The sequence below is a fragment of the Atractosteus spatula genome, chromosome 17 (assembly GCF_055471065.1).
Source record: "Atractosteus spatula isolate fAtrSpa1 chromosome 17, fAtrSpa1.hap1, whole genome shotgun sequence".
Classification (NCBI taxonomy): Eukaryota; Metazoa; Chordata; class Actinopteri; order Semionotiformes; family Lepisosteidae; genus Atractosteus; species Atractosteus spatula.
In genome coordinates, this window is record NC_142722.1 from 18,938,692 (window position 1) to 18,964,115 (window position 25,424).

Genomic DNA, 25,424 nt, shown 5'->3' on the forward strand with positions numbered 1-25,424 from the left:
CTTTTGGCGTCCTAAAGGAATCCCTGTTTTATTTAACCAGGTGTGTCTGTTGTTATAAAGGTAATGCAACATTGCATAGTCTTTATTTTTTAAGAGCTGCATATCAAAGCAGATGTTTCAGTCATTTAGTTGTGAAAATGTCTTCTGCTGGTGAAGCCTTTGGGAGACTGTTGCTGGAATTTGTTTTTAACTGGAGCGGCTGTTTACAACTTGGGCTCTCTGGTTCTGTCCTTTTTGTGCTTTCTGGCCCTGCCGGTGTAAACGTGGGGGCATGTTAAGAATGGTTACTCCTTGCTTGACATTAGCTCCCTTTGTGCATTCGGCTTCTTTCCCTCATGTCTTGAGAAGCATCATTGAGGTGAAAAATGAAATCAAATGCTAGTGAAAGAGGATGTACCTTTTTAAAGATACTCTCTCCCCCGTCGTGCTGAGGAATGGTCTTCCTGGAGAAACGGGATTCTGGCGGACTCTCCCCCGCCGATCCGTTTCACACCTGCACAGAACCTGTCTCTGCATCTGCTCCTGAAGGCAGGAGAGCGGCTTGCTCTCCACACAGGGGCATTGTCTCGCCCCGCCGCACGACGAGCTGCTCCGTTCACCTCGGGCGTGTCCATCGCTGAGGCGGGCCTGGTGTTCGCTGCGGCACGGGGGAAGACAATGGCCAACTGTGTTGGTGCTCGTGCTCCTTGAATAGGCTTTTGTCATCAGCTTTTCATCTGTTATTCGGCATGAAATTCCGTCTCATTTGGAAAATGAGGAAAATTCGTAAACTGTTCTTTTTCTGATCTCACTTGGTGTCTGGGGTTTTGCAGGGATTTGTTGAGCTGTACTGTAACCTTCCCCTGAGGTTTAAAGGACTTCCAAAGGGCACCAACTCTTCCGCCCCATAAAGGCTACGTGGGAATTTTTTAAAATGTTGAGCTTCTCGTCACAAGGATCTGCATTATTCGAGCTCGTTGGCATACAGTGATATCTATAGACACAGAAGTTCTAGAGTGGTGTAAATCTGGTTTTACTGTACGTTTCTTTTCAAGAGAAACTTGTTGTAATGTGCAGTTTCCACGCTGAAGGGAAGGCTGTGAGGTGCATGCTGCCCGGATTGAGATTAATCAGATCAGCTGTTTTGGCTGAGCTCCTTGTTGCTGAAGAGCCGGAGGCAGAATTGACAGAAGAAATTAGTTTATCTTGGATTCTTAGACTACAGTAACCCTTTTCTTTGACTTCTGCAAATCCTGCAGGGTTTGATGTGAAGAGTAAAACTCTGTGTGAAAGCATTTGGCTAGGATAAAACAAAACTTGGAAAGTAATTTATATATGCTTTAGTATTCGTGAAGAGCACCTATATTCTAAAATGTTTAAGAGCGCCATAGATCGGAATAGTGCTGGTCTCTCAGCAGGGTGAGCGCGCTCCAGACAGCAGCTGTGTGGCAGGACGCTCGGTGGAGTTCACTCTCGTGGCCCGGAGGAGCGTTTATCTGTGCGCCATCCTCTGCCAGCTCTGCCCTGAACTTGTTTGTGTTCAGTGGCTCGGATGAATGGGCAGTGTGTACCGTGTCATCCAGTGTGAAATGAATTAGGTCTGAAAGACCAGCCAGTTTGGCAAGGACTTGCAGTGCCTTGCAACACGTATACAGACCCTTCCTGTGTTCCGTTTCTTGAATTATAAATGATGCATACACTTTTTTAAACTTAATATCATAAACCTGAATGTTCAAACTGAAGAGTTCAAAAGATAGTGAATCTTAGTAAAAACTAAAGAGGAAAAAAGCTGAAATGTGTGGACTGCTTGAAGTATCCAGACCCATGAACTCATTAGTGGGTTAGAAGCACCTTTGACAGTTTTTGTTCCTTCTTGGCAAACTCTCTCAAACTCTCTCGGGTTGCTTGGAGTAAGCAGATCCTTTCTAGGATGCAAGACGTGTCTTTGGTTAGGCCACTCAAGGACATTCACTTTTTTTATTCTTAAGCTGTGTAGCTTTGGATAACTGTCTTGCTGAAAGGTGAATTTCTGCCCAAAGAAGGGATTTCTCTAAAAATGGCAGATTTTTGCTCCATCTGTTTCCATGAATCCAGACATTAATCTACGTTTGTTAATATTTCAAGGTGCATTTATTAAAAAAAACATCTTAGCCTTTGAGTTATGTTCTGGGTGGAATGCTCTTGTATGGCAGAAATTTAAAAAGTGTTGGACTGTATTATCATTACTGAGTTGTTGACATTCTTCTGCTCGTTCACATGCCATTAACAGACTTCTTGTTAGTTATCACCTCCGTGGTGCATAAATTCCTCTTTTGAGATTTGGTTCAGATTATTCCTGATCAAAGCTCTTATGTGGCTTTATATGGGCAGTGAAGTCTTTAATGGCCGTTTGGAAACCTTCGGTCCTTCATTGACAGTTTCAAGGAATCCCGTCTCCCTGCCTTGTGCGTGCTGTAAGTGGTGCGGTTTTAATAGTCGGCGTGTTTACATGCTGCACGAGGAAGCATGCTTGGGCTCTTGGCTCACTGTAGTTCTGGATGGCTGAGGCCCTGGACTTCTCAGGGCACCTGTGTGCTGTTTGTCGGCTGTCAAACAGTAGCGTTCCACCTGACGTGTTAGTGTTTGGTGAATGTGGTGAACGCCATCCTAGGTTTGAAGACATACATTGGTTAGCCATTTGTACCTTTCGCCTTAATACGTTAAGAAACCCTTATTTTTCTCCCCTGTTTTCATTTTAGCCTTATCCTTTTGGAAAAGGTGTATCACTGTATGTTCATCACAGCCTGTCCAGTTACAGCAGGTTGTTTGTGTGCAGTGCAGTCAGGAGGTGGTCAAGGGCCAGCTGAGGTGTCCACTCTCGCAGGTCTAGTCCTGCTGCTGACGTCTCTGGATAAGAATCTCAATCAGTCGCTTATAAAAGGACTCTGAATCCTGCAGGTCTCTGAGCCTCGGTCACCGGAGATGCCCATCGCTGTTTTAGAAGCCTTGCCTTGGCCTTCTTTGACCTTGGTTTAATAAACCAAAATACATTTTCTTTGAAATACAAAATAAATACATTTGATACTTTAAGTTTAACCACTTATTCGTGAAATTGTTTGGCTTAGTAATTAAAGAGATTGAGCACCAGAGAACATCCTGAAGGAAAATGGTGTTTTTGGCCTTTAGATTTCTTGTGCTGAACAAAGGTGTTGGCAGAGCTGAAACTCATGTGATCAGCCTGCACAGGAGAACGGTGCTGATTACAGCTGTTTGTGTAGCTTAGAAACACGGGATCCTCTGGTTCTAATGATTGTTTCAGTAACCTTGTATGTAATTGTAAGTAAGGCCTACTGGGCTGTGATTATTTTGCTTTGGTTGTCACCCTTTTTATGGATAGGTGCTATGTGAGCAGATTTATAGTCTGTGGGTTTGACTGTTGGGAGGCCTTTGATATGGGTCTGTAAATAAAATCTCTAATTTAGAGGAATGCCATCGGACCTTGGAGATCATACGTTATTGATTTTTTTAGCCTGCTGTACAATATTTTCTGATTTTTTTTTACAGTTCTCTATACTCGGTCCTTCTTTTTAATCATTCTAAAAAGTGCTTTTCAATATACTGCATAAACATTCAGACCTGTGTGCACCATATTTGGTGGAAGCAAAATATCTGGGTAAGCCTCTAACTTAACCAGCTTGGTGCAGTTGTTGCAGGTTCCCTAGCTCTCTCAAGTGGCTGGAGGGGTGTGGATTCCTGGTAAGATTCGGGTCAGGTCTTTGACTAGGGCATTCAAGGACATTCACGTTTTATCCTTAAGCCACTTCAGTGTAACTTTGACCTTGTGCTTTTGGATAATTTCCATGCTGAAAGGTTATATTTGTCCCAGATTTAGGTCTGGAGCAGGTTTTCCTAGAAGATTAGCCAGAAACTTGCTCCATCTGTTTTCCCATTAGTCTTGACAAGCTTCTGCATTCCAGCTGATGAGAGCCAACACTGTAATGTATTGTTGCAGCAGTGCATAAGAGGAGGATGGTGTTGAGTGATGCATTGTTGGGTTTGTGTTAGATGCAACATGAAGGAACCTATGCCTTGTTAGGAGTTAACAATGTGGTCTTGAAGAATTGTTTTATTGTTTTGCGCATTCCTGTCTGGCCAAGGCCACTGTAATACGTGTATCCTACACTCTGGTTTAGCAGCATGAAGAGAACAGGGGTCTTGGTTTATTGCCAGGGCTGACCTGAGCTGACTGCCTGACTCTCTGACCTTGTTAACACGTTATAAGGCAACAAACTGTTTGTATGGAAATTTTGTTCATGTCCAAGAGTAAAAAAACACTCAATCAAATCATTGGGATTTTAAAATGTTTGACTCCACAGTGCAAGTGTCACAAATTTAAAGCTATAATTTTGTATGTAACAATTTGTAGTATAAAATTTTTCCAGTGTGGCCTTAACCTTTTTTTTTACTTTAGGATGAAATGCTTTGCTATCTACTGTGATTGTGTAGAATTTAATATTGGGAAAATAATGATAGTTTTACAGTGCATTATATTATACTTCTGCGGTGTTGGCTGTTGTAATATATGTTCACACGTGAAGAGCAACCAGACTGATTCCTGGTCTGTACAGAACGCTAGACTCGAACAGATTAGGGAACCAAATGTTTTTTTTGCCTAGAATTGAGGAGATTACATGGGGATTTGATTCAGGAATGCAAATTCTTTAAGGGCATCGACCAAGTCAAATTGGAGCACTTTGTGTAAGATCCGCAAGAAGGTATTGGGGACACCAGTGGGAAAATGTCTGGAAAGGTTTGTGACGGAAATCGGGAGACACTTCTTTCCTCCGAGGTTTACAGGAGACTGGGATACCTCCATACCCTCCAGTGCTGAAGCTGAGTCTGTAGGATTCTTTAAAAATCTCACAGAACAAATGAGCTAACTGGGGACCATTATTATGGTAATAAGATTCATAGGGAAGCATTTCTCCAATGCTGTGTGCAGTACAGTGGTTTGTCAAGACATATATGCAGTACATATAAGTTTTGTGGAGTAACCAGCAAGTTCAGTACAGACACATGAGAGAGCCCACACTTTGACACGTGGGAGTAGTGTGTATCTGCATGTTCCGTTTTAAAAGTCTAACAGACATTTAAAAACAAAAATGGACAATATCCGAGTCTCTGCAAAAGCCAACACCGAGCAAAAACAAGTGCTGTGTGAAAGAGACACTGATCTTGAATAATCTCCTTTTAGAAGACATGGGTGTTGATGATGCACGTTCTCATTGGGTACAGTGTGCGGAAGCAAGAAAAAGGAAACGTTTGGATACTGCGTTTGAATTGGAGACGTGAAATGAAGGGATGTTGAGGAAGCCAGGCCAGTGTGCACTGGGGCGGCGCTGGGCCCGGTTGGGGGCCGGCGTTGGGTCGTACCCACAGTGTGTTACAGCACTAGTTGAAAGGCTGGCGGTCTCCCTGAAAGGATGTGGCTTTATTCCTGTCAGGCCAGTCTGCAGACGGTTTCGTGAGGATGTGTCTCCCTGGTCCTGCAGCATGCGAGAGGCAGATAAGCCAAACTGAGCGCCAAGCGCTCCCAGGTTCTGTAGGGCAGCTGACCCGTTTTCCTTAGTGGGGTGGAGCAGCTGTTGACCGTCACGTTGTGATACAGAGCTGCCTGTCCCAGGCCTTCTGAGCCACTGCTGAGCCATCTTGGGTGCCTTTCCAACAGAAGGTGGCAAAACAAGGTTTATCGATATCTCTTCTGATTTCTTCATCTACATCTACAGAGTGCTGTATAGTGTATATAAAATCTTAGTAAAATGTGGAGTTCTGCTCTGTTTCAAAAGAACATTCTTTTTTACAATTCTAAAGTGTCGCACATCTATCAAGAAGGAAATGCAACTGTCCTTGGGCATCATTTAAGAATTTCATTCTTTATTTTGTACCTTAGTGGTAGCATTTTACTTTAACTGGAAGTACAGTACTTTAGGAGTTTTGCTCCAGGTCCACTGTCTTGTAAAGTGGCCTCAGCTCTGTGTCCTGTATCATCCACACTTCTCTCTGACCCTGATCTCCTCCAGTCTGTGTTCCGCTTGGACACCTTCTTATCGCCCGTGTCCTTATAAGGGAGCACAGTCTGCAGGAGTCTTGGGGGAGATCTCTGGGGTTCATGGTCATGATCTTGCTCCACTGTTCCCACTGAATTACAGAACATTCTGACAACCTCAGGGTTACTCCTTCATTTTCCGATAAATCTCCACAAACCTCTGATATCAAGGAGAGTGTTTTATTTCAAATTAAATTTAAAACGTACTAGGCCTGTGTGTAACATGGTTTTATCATTTATTTCTTTTCAGAACAAGTGTTTAATATTTTCTTTAGGATAACTAAATAGACTGATTAAGTTTTATGGCTCATAGTCCTACTACAGTGACGTATTTGTGAAGGAAACTGGCTCAGTTAAACTTTTTCTTGCAGCATTTGTCAAATGGAAGGCAAAGTTATTCATGTCTGCATTTATGACTCAGATCGAGCAGGAAATTGTAAATGTTTGTGATTCAAGATCGGAATGAATTCTCTCATGAGTAAGTTTATTGACCAGCGATTTGTGATTCATCCTCTCCACGTGAGTGATAGAAAGTTTTAAAACTGCCTTTGGTGGTTTGTTTTTCTTTAAAGATTATGATACTGTAAGGAAGTCATTCCAGACATTGCTCCATGGAGCCCCTTTCCTAATCGTAGTGATTGATAGTTTTGAGAGTGTGCCGAGGTAACTGAGACGGTCTCGTTGTTCTTTCAGGGTGAGCAGAGTGTACTGGTTACAGCACATCGGACTGATTTAGGTCCTAAGACTGATGGCTTTCAGCAGTGGCGCATGTGACCGGCTAGCTGTACTGCCTTGACTCCCCCAGCCTCCCAGGCCATGGGAACCTGGCTGCTCCACTGCCTGAGCCCCTGGAACTGGCTGGGGTCATAATTCCTATTTCAGATGGGTATTAGACAGACAGCCAGCCCTGCCTTGAGCTAAGCTAAAAGCCAGGAACCGGCTTTATAGCAAAACCAGGACAGAAATAAGGTTTTCTTTCATCTCACAGTCTGGAGTGGAGCAACTTTTTTTTTGTGGTATCGGAATCTCTTGTCTGAGTGGCAGTTCTATTGTATGTCTGCATGATGGTTTTTATTCTTGGGATTGTTGTCGCCAGACTCGTTGGGGAAGCTGCAGGGTGTGCTGATGTGGTCAGGGGTCCGATTTCACACGCAGACTCTAGCTCTCCCAGCACTGTCCTTAGTGGCGCACGGCCATTTCAGTAGCAAATCTACCAGTTCTTATTCCAGCACGATATCGGAGACCTTCTAGAGCAGAATTCCATTTACTAAATATTAAGGGTTTTTGCGGTGTTTCAGATGTTTGTAATTACTGTGTTTTTGGCATTGATTAAGATTCTGTGCATAAATGTTGAACCAGGGTCTGGCGGGGGCCAATGGAGGCAGGAACACAACACCCAGATCTCTCTATACAAAATGCTTCTTTATACCAAGAGCTGTAAGTGCAGGGAGCAAATCTGTAATCCTGACTCTACATGGTGTTTCTCTTGTGCCGGTCAAAAACAGCTTGGAAAGGTTTTGTATCAGGAAATGTAACAAATTTGTTATAACTGATTTTGCTTTTGTAATGATCACAGACATTGGGTAGCATTGGCAAGTTCCCACATATGGGACAAAAAAGGTAAATGATGGGGCACCGTATTCATTTCCACAAGATGTCACGCAAGATGCTATAGTACAGTATGTGCAGTTGCATTTGAGTGTAGCCCCGACGGACCGCAGGTGTTTCAAGCGCTCTGCTGATGGACAGGCCTGTAGGCTGAGAACTTGCAGCGCTGAGGTCCTGGGGTGTCGCCTGCAGCAGCAAGCCACAACAGCGCGGGCCTCTCAGGACGGCCCGTTGGAGGTACTGGACCGTATGGATTAGAGACGCAGAACAGATCCCCCCCCCCCCCCATTTCAGCAGTGTGGCGCCACCTCTCCAGAGGCCTCTCGGGTGCTGGCCGCCTGTGAGGGGCGAATGATCGGGGCGTGGCCCCCCTCCCGATGCTAGTGTTCCTCAGGGCCCGAGGTGCGGCTGCAGTGCCTGTACCCTGGCTCCTGCCCGCTCGCCAGCTCATCGGAGTTTCCCCGGTCCTCTCACCCGAAGAGAAGTGACTTTTGAGGTAGATTTACTTGCGCTTCTAGACCGGCGAATGATGCAGGATTTGCAGAAATAAATGCTACGTTGTGTGCAAATCATTTGCCGTGCTGTTTTTGTAATAAAGGTCCTGTCTGGTTTTAAATGGGATGTTTCCAAGTTTAAAACCAGACGTTTTCCTAAAGCTTTCTGTGCTGGAAAACAATTGGTAGGGAAATACTGAGGTTTTATTGTGAAAAGGGAGAGAAGTAGAATTTTAGATGAGAGCTCTCCAAACTTCAAACTTTTTTCCCCTCTTAAGGTGTGTTAAATAGCCTCTGATTTCTTATACATTTTTAACTGTTTTAACAAAAGTCTGTTGTGCCTTTTGTGCTGGCAGAGACCTGGGGTTACTGTCTTGCAGAAAGACTGTCAGGTCAGATGGTCCTAGCTGGGACTGTTACTGTTACTTGTTTTATTGAATGAGTAATATCGTCCACATTTTTCATTGACTTTCATTTTTCCCTTGTGGTACTATTTCAGTTTTCTGCATTTCTCTCTTCCCTTTTTATCAGTTTTTGGCAGGAATTGCTGACCTTGACCTGGATCCTGGGTAAGGAATGGGCTGATGAGCTTAGAGAGCAATGCAAGATGTGAAACCTAAACTAACAGCGGAAAGCTGCTGGCCCTCTTGTGCAGGTGTCTGTCCAGGGCCCTCTGAGTGTCCAGGGACTCCTGATTGGTTTAGACAAAGGATGTTTTACAGGTGATTACTCAAGACGCTTCTAGGTAGTTACCTATACGGCCCCTTAATCATGAGTAATTATTCAGCTAAATAAACAGATGTGTCCTGAGAGCTCAGATGCCAGAAATGGCACACAATCAGCCAATCAATTTCAAAATTGCACTAATTCAATTAATCATGCAACTGCCCCATCGAGATCATAGTCAACATGTGTGCAGTAACTAATCACGTTTTGGTTTTATTTTGCATGGAGTTTGCAGTTAAATGTCCCTTTATTCCAATACCTGTGGCTTGGACGGTGTTTATATGTGCTGTATGACGCATTCAATTCCCATCTTGTTTCACGTTCATTTAGTGGTGATTAGGAAGGGAAATTCTTGTACTTTGCCCTTTTATCAGACTTCTGTTTGTTGCTTGTGAGAAATGCACTGGGTATAGATAGTTTTTGTTCTCAGCTGGTGATATTTAAATAAGGATTGGTTATTGTAAAACAAGATTTAAAAATGACCAAATACACAAAGCTTCTTCTGGGTATATTGAATCTTTAATTACGTTGACTGATTTGCCTGCTTTATAAATGCCATCCTGTTTAGCTTGGACTTTCCTCTATTGTCATTCGGTCACGTGGCAGAGCTCGATAAGAAGAAGAATTCCAAAGTTCAGAAGCCTGAGTGTGCAATGTTCAGAAAGAACACAAACTACACAAAACAAAGGGACCTGATTCAGGTTTTTAGAATCTTTTCAGAATGAAAAGTGAAACGCAAACTAGATGGCAAAAGTGTAATCGACGTGTAACTGAATTTAAACTTGAGAGCGGGAGTCACTTCTTGACCCGAAGGTTTGTGGGAGAATGTGAACAGCTAGCCGGCCATGTTGTTAAATCGGATTCCCTGGCGTCTTTCACGAAGCAGCTGGAAGAGATTCTCAGATCAATTAGCTGCTAGCTGCCAGATGAGCAGAAGAGCTCCTCTGGTTTCTGACTCCTCCTGCGTCCTCAGTCAAGGAAGCTGGCTGTTGGGAAATGACATTGCCCTGCAGGCTGGGAAACCCAGGAAAAAGGAAGTGATCATGTTTGATTGTCTTTCCCTTCATGTCTCCTCCTCTCAAGCAAACTTGTTTTGTTTCTCTTGGCTAAGAAATGTGTTAAATTATAAACCTGGCAAACAGGACTGGAGTCTCCTGTACGCAATGGTTCAAAGTTTTAATTCCCCAAACACAACCAGTGTGACTTGCCCGGTCCCTTGAACCCAATATATACCTTCCTGGGCCAATGAATAGTAGTGTTTTAAGGTATGATGCAGTGAAGAAGAGAAAATGTCTGATCTGCGCAGCAGTGACCATATTCAGATCAGCCAATTTAGTATTATTAAATTCAACTTTCTTTGTCATTTTACTTACACAGGTGCATAGTATAGTGAAAAGTGTTTCTCATTAGTCACTCAGGTGCAGTATATAAATAGAACAGAAGACAAGACAATAGACAGTAACACAATAACAGTATAATCAAAACTGTGCAAATACGCAAACAGAGAAAAGAATACAACAGTACAAAAACAGTGCAAAAGTAATTCGGGGAACAGTGCAAAAATAATACGGTGATGAATAAATATTACAACTAGTACAATTTCAGCTTACATTCAGCTGTCGTGTGTGTAGTGGTGTGGGAGTACAGGAAGAAGTGAGGAGAGATCATAGTATGATGGGAGGGAGTGGGGGTGTCACCAGCTTCACGGCTCTGGGGATGAAGCTATTTTGGAGTCTAGTTGTGTGCGACTGGAGCGTCTGGAACCTTCTGCCAGATGGTAGGGGACAAACAAGTTATGACTGGGGTGAGTGGGGTCAGACATAATTTTGGTGGCTTTTTTTTAGACTCCTGGTGTTGTAGATTTCCTGGATGGATGGAAAGGCTATTATGGAAGGTAGTAAGATTTTATCTAAACCAGTAAAGCAAATTAGAACTCGGACCGTAGTGGAAGGACATTTAAGAAAAAATAATTGCTTGTGTTCATAGCCAAGGCACCTGAGTTCATTCATAATTAGCAGGTCTCCTGGGACAGATAAACCATGCATTATAGGGCATCAGCTGGGTCCTACATAATCCTGGATGTTGACCTGACCCATTCATATTATGAACGACTGCCCTCATTAAAGTAAAACCCCATGATTTCTTAATGGTAACTAGTCATCAAGAACTGTTTGGCCTGTTAACTCCAAGCTTGGCAGGTATGTTTTTAGTTATAATGCACTAATAATACCGCAAAATGGAGAAAGGAGTTAATGCACAAACTGAAATGGCCACCTGACTGATATTTTGTTCTCTTGTGTACACATTTCCCATACTTCACACTGTTCCTGAACAAAAACTGCTTGGCTATTTAATTCCGACATGGTGGTATATTAGCATCACGTAGTAGTGGATAGTGGTGACTGTGTGCCCACTCCAGGTCATCGTGTTCTTGGTGAAACACTGCTTATAAGGCAGTGTTTGTTAAAACCAAGATGACCATCAAACTGCCATTTTGCTGTCGATGTTAGCCACCGTAGGCTACGTAGCTATAACTAACAACAGCTGCTGTTCAGAAAACTTCTGCCAAACTGCTTTACTTGTGCAAACAGCAGTATGTCCAGAATTCAGCACCCAGAAACCTGACCAGGTCTACTGCAAGTGACCACATTTCTCCTATCCTGCTAGTCTCTGGTTGACAGGGCCTTCTCTAGCTGAGCCCCGAAGCTCTGGAGTTCTGTCGCCTTGGATACCAGAGAATTACCTACCCTGAGCAACCTTTTTTTTAACCTACTTTGGCCCTACATAAAATGTATCATCACTGTAGTAAAGGAGGTGGCAAACAGTCCAAAGTAAAGAAGTGGCTGTTGTTGTAATGGTGTAGATTTTTGAAAATTTGGTTAAGCAGGCACAGCATTCTTGGTCACCTCTCTGGATGACATTTTCAAAAGCAAATATATAAAGTTTTGCCTGCTATCTGAATAGTCATCACTCCTGCAGCTTAACCCCCACAGTGGAATATTCTGACGCCATGCAGCACCGCTGTCTGATATGCAAGTTTCTGACCAAAGTGCTGCAAACAAACACATCTGTCCCCAAGTTGGTCTTTTCTGACCCACCTCAGGCTAGACCACCAGAAGTACTTTTTGTTCTTATTTGATTTTTTTTGTGTGTGTAGCTGGAATGTGAGGAATTAATCTCCTTCAGCGTTCTCAGCCCTGTAGTCGTGAGCTCCAGGCTGCCTGCACTCTCTGCCCTTTTATAGTCAAAGACGCCAATCTCCGGCCCCTGCTCAGGAAGTGCTTGTTTTCTTAACAAGACTCCGTCATGGTGACTCCGGCAGAAAGCTCCCACCCTGGACCACCCTGACAAACCTCCTGCCTGTTCCTTCCTCCCCCTGCATCAGTGTGGACATACTTGGCTTCTCCATCGTAATGCTGCTCTTAAAGCCCCGCTTCAGTGCAACAGATCTAAAATCGGACATTTAAGAGATGTGGTGTGTTACACAGGTGGAAAAGGACCTTTTAAATGTGCTTCCTCTGTGTGCTCTATACACAAATAGGGTATTTGTCTCTGTAGTTGACGGGCTGGCCTGCTTGCCTGTTGAAGCTGATATTCAGATTACTATTCTGATTTCCTTTAATCACAATTTTAAGATGAAAGGTTCCTCAAAACCTTTGGAAAAGAACAAAACTCAAAAACTGAGCAGGAGCAAATACATTTCTTTTTCTAATCTTGGCTTCCTGTGTCACCCACATCCTAACGCAGGCTGCTATAGAAGGGCTCTTCTGACAGCAGTGTTTCTGGGTTCTAACGTCCTGTAGGCTGGACCTGCTTGGTTCTGGAGTGGGAGACCTCTCAGGGGAGTGCAGTTGCGCCGGTAGCTGGTGATAGTGTATCAGTAGATGCCACACTTTCCGCTGACCAGAATTCCCAGCCAATGTCAGTGGGACTCTGTGTTGTAGGAAATAGTGTCTTTTGGATAAGACATTAACCAGGATGCTGGCTCTTTGGTAGTTAAAGACACCGTACCACTGTTTGCAAGAGCAGGCCACGTTGCCCTTGAGCGGTCTGACCTCCCTACATTTCCTCCTTAATTCAGTTGACTTGTTTTTTTTGCATCAGCTGAAAAATGCTTTTTTCAGTTGGTGTGTAATGGGTTCAGGACATCACCACAAGTGTTTGAGAAGCATCTTCTCTTCTGTATGTGAAGCACATAGACAGATTCTTTGGGATGAAAAGTGCTGTATAAGTGCCGGTCATTCATTTATGTAATGAATTTTAAACCATGGGTGTAGAAGAGCTGAAGGAAAACTATAGAACTTGTTTATTCTTTTTTTTTTAATAAGCAAGTATATTTTGTAACTGAAAAGGAGCAAGTAAATGTTTATTCCATGCTGAAAAGAGAAGAAAAGAAGCACAATGTTTTGGCCGTGGAATAAACCTCAACTTGTTCCTTTGCAGCCTCTGCATGCTGACGCAGCTCCCTACTTGAAATATTTTGAAACTGCCTGGGTTAACTGGGTTAATTTTCCATCTTTCAGTTAATTTGGTAATGGAATTCACTCGCTCAACCTCTCTAATAGAGGCAGAGTCTCGAAGGTGTTTCACCATTCAGTTAACCGTGAGCCTCTGCAGCTTTTAGTCTGCATGGAGAGATTTCACACTTCCTCAGCGAGTGAGGAGATGAATGATCTTGAAGGAGCTCGTTGTAGCAACGCCTTTCCACACCCATCCAAGCCATTAGGGAACTGAGGGGCTCTGTTGAACTTGTCCTGTCCAGCTGTAAACCATTCCAGCCCAGCAGTCTGGCGCACAGCTTGCTGCTGAATTATTTTCCTTTTACTCTCTCTTGTGTAACTCAACTCATCTTATTTAACTGGTGACTCATCCCCTTGACCCTACAGTCTATACAACAGTAAAATATGTTCCATACAGTGAATAAATTCTGAGTGGGTTAAATAACAGATGATGAGTTCATAAAAACCTTTTTTGAAAAATTATTATAAAGTGGGCCACATTGTCCCATGCTTGCCAGAGAAGAAAGTCAGAAGTCTTCTGTGTTTCTTTTTGGTGAATAAAATAAAAACTTTATCAGCAAGCATGAAGGACAGTCTTGTATGATAAGAGGTCTAAAATCTAGAACAGGTTTTGAAACCGTAGTGGTCATGATAAAGTGGTGAATGGTTTTATTGCACTTTCCTCATAGTTCCATCATGCCAGTTTCTGTACTTGAGGAGCAGTCAGTTACTGGGCTTGAGTCATGACCCATGAAGTGGACACCTCTGGTGCTCGGTATCGTATTGGGGAACCGGCTCGGAACTTTCCGCTGTGCGGTTTCGCTCGTCGCCGGCTCCAGCCTGGAGTCGAGCCCTTGGAGAGGCTGTCGGGCTGAATGGGCAAGCACTCCGCCCTCCAGCCCTGCTGCCCTGGACTTGGGGTGGAGCAGGAAGTAGCACTGCCTCATTTCTGTGGGACATACAATTGGCAAAATCCGTGTTTTAGAATTAATTTCCGGAAGATAACGTGAACGATTGATGAAAGACTGCATTCGATACAGAGCAGTGGTTAGGGTTCCGGGTTTGAGTTGCTGTTGTGGGCACTTGTAGTTCACTGCTTGAGCAAGATACTGTGGCTGAAGAGCTCCAGTCCTCTCCGCTGTATAAATGGGAGCTGGCAGTGCTGGGGTTAGCCTTCTGATGGACAGCTATCCCATCCAGTGAGGAGCCATGAGCTCTTGCTTACTCTGCTTCACTCCAGAACGCAGGCTGATGAGCACTTAAAAAATGAGAAGCAGTGTACAGGAGCAAACCTGAGACTTACATGCACAAACCCGTTTCCGTTAAATGTGGAACCTTTATGTTGTAAGGTCAACAGCAGCACACTTCTCCAGTGCAGGTCTAGTGTGGGAAGTGAGAGCTTCCCTGTCTTCAGTACTGTGAACAGCTGTCTGGTCACCTCGCAGAAATATGGGGGAGGTTCCGCTGTCACGTATTGCAGCTACCAGTTGCTGGATTATAAACGTGCCTTAGTGAGCGAATCAAAGTTATCGAAGTCTTAAACTAAGTAGAGAAAAAGGCTATCTCTGGATAAGATAATCAAATCATATTTCCGAATGAGAGCAGGATATTGACGTACATGTGCTATATAGTATATAGTGAGCCAATAGTGAGGTTTTTCAGAAACCCCCCAAGAAAACAGAGCTCTGCTCTCAGCGTTCGTACAATGACTTGTCCCGGCGCAGATCGACGCGCCGTCTCTCATGTGGCTGCAGGCTGCCCTGACTGGTCCCTGCAGTGCTGTGCTGAATCACACAGACTCCCATGGCCTGTAGCTGAAAGAGATCATCTGTGTTACAGCACCGCACCTCCAGTCACAGGGAGAATGAAATAGTCCTCCTGGCCAGCAGCTTGCACATCTGTGAAAAATAAGAAAATCGAATACGTCTGCCACGTAATCGGTATTAGTCTGATTACAGTAGGAGGGGGATGAGGGGAAGGGTCAAGACAATACACTTCCTGGTCACAGTAGACACCCCAGCGGTTCAGCTTGTTTTGCGCAAAGGCTGGTCTACAGCTGTCATTAGAATATTGCAGGCAGTGGGAGAGGAGAAAAACGCTCTGCCACACGGTATAGGCGTTTGTCACATGGAGTGTGTTTAGGGAAGAGAAGTTTCCTGTTTGGCTCTGGAGACGACCGTGAATCTTTATCTGCTCTGACTGGTTTTCACGTTCACCTGCCGTCTCATGTGTGATCGCCCTCTGTGCACCAGTATCCGTGTAAAAGGTTCACTTTTCTTGAGCCGCACAGCCGACCATCCTGTAGTGTTCCCGGTTCCCTGCGGAAGGATCCTGCTCACCTCGTCCTGCCTGTTTCCTCAGCTGGAGGGCACGTCGGACCTGGAGGAGCGCAGGGTGATCCGCTCCGCCATCCGAGAGCTGCGGCGCCGCGAGATCGAGGAGATGGAGGCCCGCCTGGCCTCGAAGCGTTTCCGAGCAGAGAGAGACCCCGAGCAATCGGAGAACAAGGAGAACCGCCTCAGGTGAGCTTTGCGGCCAGTGCCCAGGTGTGCCCAGCGGCTTACCAAGTTAGCAAAGTGCAGTAAAGGAGTTCTTTGTGTTGTAGGAAAGTTCATGGGATTCAGGACTTGCAAAACAAACAAGCAGTGACCTGTACAGGACCAGGGCCACATTGAAGAGCAATGTGAGGGTGTTAATTATCATACCCGGCTCTCACAGAACAGAATGCAGTCACAAATGTAATTCCTGAGAAATTTCTTTTGATATAGAAGGAATGTTTTATGTTTTTTAGCTGCTCATGCATGATACTTTTACAATCTGCTTATGAGCACACATTTTCTGTTAGATGCAATATTGTCTTAGTGAAGTAAAAATTAATTCAGTTAAACTTAATGTCTTGCATTCTGTTGGACTACACATGGGTATAGGCTGTCTCTTTCTGGCACGTCGGAGTTTCATAGCTCAACAGCCTGGAAAAGTAATTTCTTCCGATGGCTGGGAACGAGTAGCCCTGCTGCGGAGGAAGCTCCCCTGATAGTCTGTGTAACTGTAGCTGCACAGCTGGGGCTGGTCCAGGGTGGAGCTGAGCAGACCTTGAGCATTGCACCCACATGCTGTGGCTCCAGCTTGGAGCGCAGCAGCTGGACCAGACGGTGTTCAGTAGTTGTGTGAAGTGTTTTTTCTGAACCAACCTGTTTTGGCTTTGCTTACTAATCTAAAGCAGCACTGGTGCCAGGTTTAATAGATATGTATTTCTGGGAAAGGCACACAGTTTGTGACTAGAGACGTGTAGCTTCCTTTCCTTTGCAACGCGTGCTGTCGAAGTAGAATCTTGGAGATTCATGTTTTCATGGGCGGCTGGGTTTCAGCTCCAGCATGAAATGCCTGAAACCTGAAATAATCGGACAAATGGGATCACATCCTGTAGGGGATGATATAGAGTCCCCACTGACCCTCGTGGGTTACATTGTTTTTGGACAAAAAGCCGCACATTGCGCCTGTGGCGCAGGCTGGTACAGTGGCTGAGGCAGTTGGAAAAGGCTGAGCTCTGTGTTCCTGGCGCCTACAGTTCCTGCCCCAGGGGCGGCACACATTCCTGAGCACTGCCAAGAGGAGACTCCTGGGTGTCTGCTGGAAGAAGGGCTTCTGCAAGGAGTCTGCTTACACGTCCTCGTTCTCTCTGTGTGTCTGCAGAGTTTGTATCTGCAAGCCTCTCTATTGGCTCGTCCAAAACTAATACAATTGTTTCTGTGCTTTGAAGGAAGTGATGAACAAATGTAATTCTGACCCATAATTGTTTCAATCATTACACAGTAGAAACGTGTGGATGACCTGTGTTTACAGTAAGAGTGGCGTTAGTAAAAGCTTTTAAAACTCTGCATTAGCTTTAACTTGACACATTTGGAGCTGTGGTAGAGAAATAACACTAATCATCGAACTCTGTACAGATACTCTTGTAAGGAGTCCTGCGTACATTTGTCTATTTGAAGCTACATGGAGTTACAGAATTAATTTAATGTGAACATGAGAACACAAGAATGATTACAAATGACTGGGTTTGGCCCGTCTAGCTTATTTAGTAGTTGGTAGCCGATTGATCCAAGGATCTCTCTTAATCGGTTTCTGAAAGAGCCCCGAGTGTCTTCACCACCGTGGCTGCGGAGCTCCTGCCAAGCTCCCACAACCCTTTGCATGAAGAAGTGCCTCTTGTTCTCGGACTTCAATAAACCTCCTCGTATTTTCCGCCTGTGTCCTCCGGTTGGTGTTTCGCAGGTCCGCGGGGGTGACTGCTGCTGGTCTGAGGGCTGTGGGTTCCTGACTCGCACCCTCTCCGTCCGCTGCGGACTCGCGCCTCAGTGTGCCGCAGGAATGTCAGATATTCCCATCAATACTCCACACGCTGGAACCCCAGAGAGTAATCCTGCCAAGTAGTACTTCACGTCACTATAAGTGCCTGTCTGAGGCTCAGATTTTCCATGCTTTTTGTGGAAAACTTTTTTTAAAAAAAACTATTTTTCTTCAAAGCTCTTTTTTTCCAGCCAAGAAAAGCCATCTGGCGGCTTGGGTTACTGTTGTCAGCTAGTCACATGCCCTGGTGCTTCAGTAGCCCAGAGAGGGGCCTTTCTGTGCACATCTGTGTCTCTCCAGCTCTGTGTAGTGTTGACTCTGCTCATCCCTTCACGTATTACATCAGCCTTAGATTGCAGACTGCAGGAAAGGCTACAAGAAGCTCTTTTTACTTAGTTGTTTTAAAGGTTTTTGGTTCTCAAAACAGCTGTAATGTTGTTTTAGAAGTCCCATGTTGGAAATTCGGTTCTGTCTGATCTTGCTGTGAAGGCTCGCTCATTTACAGTACAACACAAAGGACCAGGGTGTTGACAGTGAAAGCCAGCTCTGGATTTCATCTCTACCTTAAGTTTTGGTTTTGAAATTTGTTGAAACCGGGTGGGGGGTCTCAGTCCGTGGTGGAAGAGAGCCCCAGTGCTGGTATTCTTGTACTGTAGGTCTCCCTCACGTTCCCGATTAGGAACACTTGTTTAAGAAGTTGATCAGTCAAGCAAGTAATGTTTCAGGGAATGTAACACTGGTTCTTGTTGGCTAAACGCAGGGTTTTGAACCAAAGGATCTCTAAACTGCTCAGTTGAACACACCACCTGTCTAATTGGTCCAGGTGATTTAAAGGCTGCCTGTAGAACCTGCGGGTCTGGGACTCTTGGGAACTAGAGCTGGTTGATTTAAAGCTATAGGCCTGTCAGAGCCTGGCTGTGCTTTACAGAGGCAATGAAAGTGGTTGGATTGTGGGCTGGAGGCCTGTAAATAACGGCTTTCAGTCAAGTTGATCACCGCAGATCTTCACCTTGCACATCCATGACAGTGGAGCTCCCCTGTTGGGCTGCCAGGGACTGTGGACGGCCAGGCGATGTCGTGGATCATTGCTCCTTGTTCTCTTGCACTTGAATGTGTCCACACAGTCCCAGGGTTGCTTGGCTTGCTCTACAGCTCTCAGCTAGGCACCAGAAGCCACAGTCTAAGAAATTGAATAATCTGGATTAGAATTTGTGACTCACTTGGTTCTGGTCTGCAAGCATTTACCCAAACAGATGACCAGTAATAATTGTCCTTTACTACTTATTTACTGCAAAGCACTCCCTGTTCATGTGCACCAATTGTCTAGCGCCTGGTGTCCTAAGTGCAAGACCCTGCGATTCAGAAAAACGTGAAGTTTTCAAACTGCTCTGAAAAGTCAGTCTAATTCCACACCCCTGGTGCCGAGAGCACGTCTTGTCTTGTGGCACTCTGAAGCCCAGCCCTGTCTCCCTGTCTCTCTGCGCAAGGTCTCAGCAGGTGCTGTGTGATCAGAGCCATCACCTGGAGCTGCTGTCCACCAAGCTGCAGGCCATCCAGGACATCGACGAGCTGACCACCCTGGTGAGCAACGATGGTCTCGTCTCGGCCCCCCGTTAACACAGCTGCACAGTGCTCCTCAGATCTTCAAACTAATAACTTACTGAAAGGATGTGAAAGAAAGGGACTCGTTTGGTAAAGACGTTATGCTGAAGGAAGGCTTTGTACTGTGCACTTGTCTCCCTTAAAGATATCTCCATCAGATATCCTTAAAGTATGTTATCTTTATCTTCATTTAAGTATTTGATAATAGCACCTTCTATTTTATATGTGTGAAGAGTAAGTTTTCTTACTGTATTGTTAAATAGCTGTTATCCAAGCAGTTTAATCAAGTGATGTTATTAACGTGAACATAGTTAACCATCTGTCTTGGTGCAGCTGCATGGAGCCAGTGAGTACGAGGAGAGGAAGCTAATCAGAGCTGCCATCCGCAAACTGAGAGTGCAGGAGCTAGAAGGTAAGTCCTTCAGTCGGTTTCTAAGTGTTCCTCACTGAGCCCACCTAGCCCACGGTCCATTTCCCCTCAGTCGCACAGCTGAGCCTGGCTCCCCAGAGCCCCAGCCCAGCAGGCTCGTAGGAAAATAGATAGATACTTTATTGATCCCGTGAGGGAAATTGCAGTGCAACAGCAGCTTAACACACACAACACAGCCACAGTGTAACGAATTATATAATAATAGTACAATACATACAATACAATACAAGAGTTACTCACAGTCCGACACACAAGAACAAACTAGAACAGAACAGTACACAGAAAATCGTATCACACATATGAATATAAATATAGATGTAACTACAGATATAAATATAAATGTATTGCACGGGTCCCTGGCATATATTGCACAAAAAGTGGTTGTAAACGGGAAAAAGAAAGAGAACAGATGTAGCAGTAGATGTGTACATGCGTTTAGTCCAGAAACAGGTCACTGTCGATGTTGCCTCTGCCAAGACGCAAGGTGGATGCGTTGTACAGTCTTATGGCAGATGGCAAGAATGACCTCCTGTAGCGCTCCCTGTCACACCGTGGATGAATCAGTCTATTGCTGAACGTGCTCTTCATTCCTGCAAGCCTGTCATAGAGGGGATGGGAGAAGTTGTCCATGATGGCCTCTAGTTTGGACATCATTCTCCTCTCAGCCACTACCTCCAAGGAGTCCAGGTCAGACCCAATGACAGAGCTTGCTCTCCTGATGAGCTTGTTCAGCCTTTTGGAATCTACTGCTCTAGTCCCAGAGCCCCAGCACACCACTGCGTAGAAAATGGCACTCGCTACCACCGACTGATAGAACATGTGTAGCATCTTACTACACACATTGAAGGACCTGAGCCTCCTCAAGAAGTAGAGTCGGCTCTGTCCCTTCTTATAGATGGCCTCGGTGTTCTTAGACCATTCCAGTCTATCGTCGATGTGCACTCCCAGGTACTTGTACGAGTCCACCATCTCCACGCCACTCCCATGGATGTAGACAGGAGTAGGTTTGACCTTTTTCCTCCTGAAATCTACCACCAGTTCCTTTGTCTTTGTAACATTCAGTTTCAAGTGGTTCACCCCACACCACTCCACAAAGCTGCTGACCAGTCCTCTGTACTCCTCCTCCTGCTCACCCTTGATACATCCCACAATTGCAGAGTCGTCTGAGAACTTCTGCAGGTGGCATGACTTTGAATTGTACTTAAAGTCCGAAGTATAGAGGGTGAAGAGGAATGGAGAAAGAACTTCAGCCCGTAAGAACCAGTGGCCCCGTAACTGTAGCATCACTAGTTTAATTGATTTAATTGCTTAAGCAAGTGTAGCTTACTGTTAAATAACAGGCGACCTGTAAGACTACCAAGACTAACTGGACCTTTGGCTCCTCAAGACTAAAACTGTATCCAGGCCATCCTAGACATCGTTTAAACAGTCATTTGCTTTCGACTCCTTTAAACTGCAGATAGTCTCAGGGACTGTGGCTAAACTCTGTCTTCCAATCAGTAAAATACACCCAGAAAGGGGAAGACAGTGTCATTCTTTCAGTTTTGTTTGTGTGCTTTGCTTCAGTCGATTGAGGAGTCTCCCCTGATTTCCAGTTCTGCCGATGAGCTGTGGCTGCAGTCTTGTCTTGGCGGTGATTAGTTGGGGAGTGTAGATTCCTGGCTGAGGGGGTGTGTGGGTGCAGCTCCACCAGTGAGCTTCGGAAACCTGCGAGACGGTTTTCTTCCGTTCACATCCACCCCGATCCTGCTCCTGCTCCTGCTCCTCTCGGGAGCTGGCTGTTCTGGGGATGGTGCCAGGGCCATAGCCCGACATGCTGGGGTGCCTGTAGACGCTGGGATGAAGAGCAAGGGTGCGAGTCGGGAGGGAAGGAGCAGGGTAACTTGAGGAGGAAAGGGCTCACTCTTTCCCTCTGTGTTACAGGTGCGGTGCAGCAGGCCCAGAGGGGAGGCCACAGGTTCGAATTGGACTCTTCCCTGCAGAGCAGAGATGTGGAACCTCCTGCCAACCATAGGACAGCTGTGAGTCTGGGGTGAAAGGATTCCATGGTCTTTGCACTTTTATTACATCTTGATATGTGTATCTTCTGGGGGCTCTTCTTGTGCCATGCAGCATCCCTGAGGCCAAGAACTATGAGGGAGGAAGAGAGTTCTTTATGGCACCCCCCAGTGGTGAAAAGCAGCCGCTGCGCTCTGTTCTCCAGTTGATCATGCTCTGGTCAGAGAGCTGCTCTCCTCCCGTACGGTGCTGGATTCTGGCTGTGCGTGTGTTCAGTAGCATTGTGGGTGTTGAGAATTGAGAGGGTTCAGGGCCAGCAGTCCAGTGGCTCAGCTGGTAAAGGCACTTACTTGAGCTCTGTGGTCAGGCCCAGAGTCCCAGCGCACCTGGGCCACGCCAGGAACACACCTCTCCTCCAGTCAGAGCTGCGTCTCCGGTAGAGGGCTGGGGCGTTAACGCATTACAGACCTGTGGATTGTTGCTCAGACATGGAAAAAAATTAGCGATTCCAAATGGACTTGATGCAACCAAAATATGTGGGGGGGGGAGGGTAACTTTTGTGTTAAAACACTGCTTTTTTAAAAACAAGCTTTAAGCCCAATGGAAAATAAAGTGAAGCGTGATTTTATTTACAGAGTAGTTAGGGGATTTGGGGAAAACTGAAACAGTTATTACTGAGTTTCCATTCCTTGATGTCTTCATTGATTGTTCAATCTATAGATTTCCTGTACCGTTGATGGGTAAGCAGAGAGGGGCGTCTTGACAACTTGACCATTACAAGGTCACTCCTGTTTGAACTGGACTTGATTATCAGCGTTAATGTGTGCTGCTGGAGAAGGAACTGAACCTCTGTTTAAACCGAGAGAATGTGAAGGGGGTCCACCACAGTAGCACATGTTGGGGTGAAAACACCTCATGGAAACAGTGCTGCAAGAAAGCGACCCCGATTGTGAGCATTAGATTTGCTCTCCTCCTCTCCCAGCAGTGGTAACCCAAACAATGTGAGGATTTAAAATTCAAGGGAAGGTGTGCAACCTCGCAATTAACACTTTCCCTGTTTTTGTGGTATTGATGTAAGATTTCAGTAAGGTTCTGCCTCCAGGCCAGACTGCGATGAGCTCAGTCGCCTGGTTTCTGGCAGAATCTGCCAGGATCTGCTCTTGGGATCAGGCTTACTGAACACGTGTCCTCATTCTCCTGCCATTGTGCCTAATCTTTATGATTCCATCCACGTGGCTGCTGTGGTTTTATTGTGTACAGTAGCTAATAATACATAGAGGCCTTTGGATATGACAAGCTGTGATGCAACTTATTGTCACCATCTGCTGCTCCTTCCCTGTTTAACAAATAAGAGGCCTAACGCTGCAGTAATGCCAGGCTTGCTCCTACAATGAATCTGTTTGGTGACGTGGTCTTATTTGGCATTTATTTTAGAATGTGCTGCTCATCATCTTTGGTAGACAGTTTATTCTTTAATGCATCTAGTTAAAGTTCAGGCTGCTTTCCTCCACAATTCAGTGCTGTCCTTGAAGTGGGCACAGGCGACGCCCTGTGTTAATTCAGTCTCATCCAGCAGACCCGGTCTGGATTGGCACATGCTGAAGAATGAGGTTGAATTCAGCTGGTCAAAGCGAGGAGATCTGCACTTTCTGGGGTATCTCAAACTGAGATCAAGCTTGGTTTCGGAGCCTACATGTAGTCAGCACACTCTTCTGAGCAGCCACACAAGAGTTAGCGAATTGCTGTCACTGGTTATTCTCTTGCCAAGTGAAACAAGGGAATACAGTAGAATTCCCTGCATCACTGTGGTCAATTCCCTGTGATCGGAGTAAGTGGAAATGAACAGTAATTTCATTTATCCATATAACTGAGGAGCTTACTTGGCAATAATACAGTTCAAAGAAAGTGTAATGTAAAAGTTTTTTGGTATCAGCTTGTACTGCATTTAAAAAGCTACATTTTCTAATGGTGTGTAAGACTGCAGGAAAAAACGTTGTGTTGGGAGTGATTGATGTTGTCTTGTATGGAAAAAAATGAGCAGTGTTTGGAACCTCTCTGGGCTGCAGTCAGCTGTTCGAAGCTCAGGGCCCAGAAGATGTTTATTCTCCTCTCTTGTAAACCACAGTGAACTGTGGTGAGCTTTTCCAGGGGAGTAGATTTGATGACAGTAAATAGGATCTAGCTGGTCATTACTGTCATGTCTGTTATTTAAATGTTGTTTATGTAAAAGAAACCCAGATAGTGGTCTGTTTGTTTCTTAACCATCTGTCAATATGCAGTTGGAGCCACAGGAATTGCCCAATGTGGAAGAAATGTTTGAATCCAACGCCCTCTTGTGGACATGGGCAGTATAACAGGCTTTCACAGGGCAAGACCGTGAGAGTTCAAATAGGAGGTGGCGATTTCATCTCCTTTATCTCCGATGTTTCCTGAGGGAGCCTTGGGGATAGCTTGTTGCACACTCCCGCAGCTCTTTGTGTAAAGACAAGTCTTCTGAATGCATTGTTTCATTCATAAGAAAGTTATGATTGCAGAGGCCTTTAACAATGTAGCATTTTTAAATGGGGAAAAAAAACATAACGTAAATATAGCTTCCAGGACAGAGATGTGACACTAAGAGACTGAGAAACGCCTCATGAAATTTCGCAGTGTCCCAGAACCATGCTGCTCCAGGCTGTGATGTGCCTGGGTGCTAGCTGACTGTGACCAGGGTTCTCCACTGGAGATCTGCCCTGAGGGCAGGGTGAGGTGAGTGGGCTTGGACTCTTGTGGAGACGCCGCGGCCCCTGCAGCCTCCCAGGTCCTGCTGGTGTGCAGGGGGCAGCGATGTGTTGCTCAGAGGTGGGCAGGCTGGAGGAGTCCGGTTCCCTTCCTCATTCTCTCCTTGTGTGGCCACAGGGCTCGGAGCTGCAGACAGGCATGTGGGAAACATACAGCTGCAGGTTCCCAAACTGGGCAGGTCTGATCAAAATAATTGGTGATGATGAATTTCTAAAATCCACTCTCGTGTCCTCGTATTGTTTCACAGACAGCGTGCAGCTGTGCCGGTGTTAACTTGCACGACAAGAGGTGCAGGAGTGGTCCAGAGCCTGCAGTGATGGGGGTCCCAGGGGAACAGGAGGGTGGATATTTTTTGCAGTGCTCTTCTACACCTCTTGTGCTGAGGATAGAAGAGGGAGCAGAGGATGAGCACTGCAAGGCCCAGCGATGGGAAACATGACCTCACCCGTTTGGGAATGGTAGCTGTTGTCATTGATGTGGTGTGTGTAGTGCCCTGCTCATTAACACCGAGGTGAACCAGAGATTGTTACAGGACTTCATTGAAGTAACCTGTGCAGCCTGTTCTAGAAACTTGAGATTTGCTGATGGGAGAGTGAGAATGTGTTGAAAGAAGTGTGAAACTTCTGTTTTGTACAAGTCCCTAAGGGAGCCGCTTCAGCATGTTAGAACCCTGTCGTTGAGAGACAGGTGGGCAGCCTGCCCATTTGCTCATCAGAGAAGAGGTGTGTCTGCAGGGCTTTGTCTCATTCGGAGGGGTTTTCCTTGTGACACCTGGAGGGATGGTCATAAATCCTGGTAATGATTCACAAACCACACAGCTCTTGCGGTAGTACTACGAGCTGCTGGAGGCAGGTTTCAGGATGGTCTGGTATTGT

The 25,424-nt window shown here is 45.4% G+C and overlaps 1 protein-coding gene across 5 annotated transcripts in view; it reads left to right on the plus strand.

Moving 5' to 3' along the window:
- smtnb (smoothelin b) overlaps nucleotides 1-25,424 on the plus strand; it is an 87,487-nt gene that overhangs the window by 6,135 nt on the left and 55,928 nt on the right. For all 5 annotated transcript variants that reach the window (XM_088936098.1, XM_088936100.1, XM_088936099.1 and 2 more), the window contains exons 2-5: nucleotides 15,753-15,913; nucleotides 19,226-19,319; nucleotides 19,674-19,752; nucleotides 21,694-21,791. In XM_088936098.1, coding sequence (XP_088792224.1) covers nucleotides 15,753-15,913; nucleotides 19,226-19,319; nucleotides 19,674-19,752; nucleotides 21,694-21,791 — 432 coding nt within the window. The remainder of the gene's footprint in view (nucleotides 1-15,752; nucleotides 15,914-19,225; nucleotides 19,320-19,673; nucleotides 19,753-21,693; nucleotides 21,792-25,424) is intronic.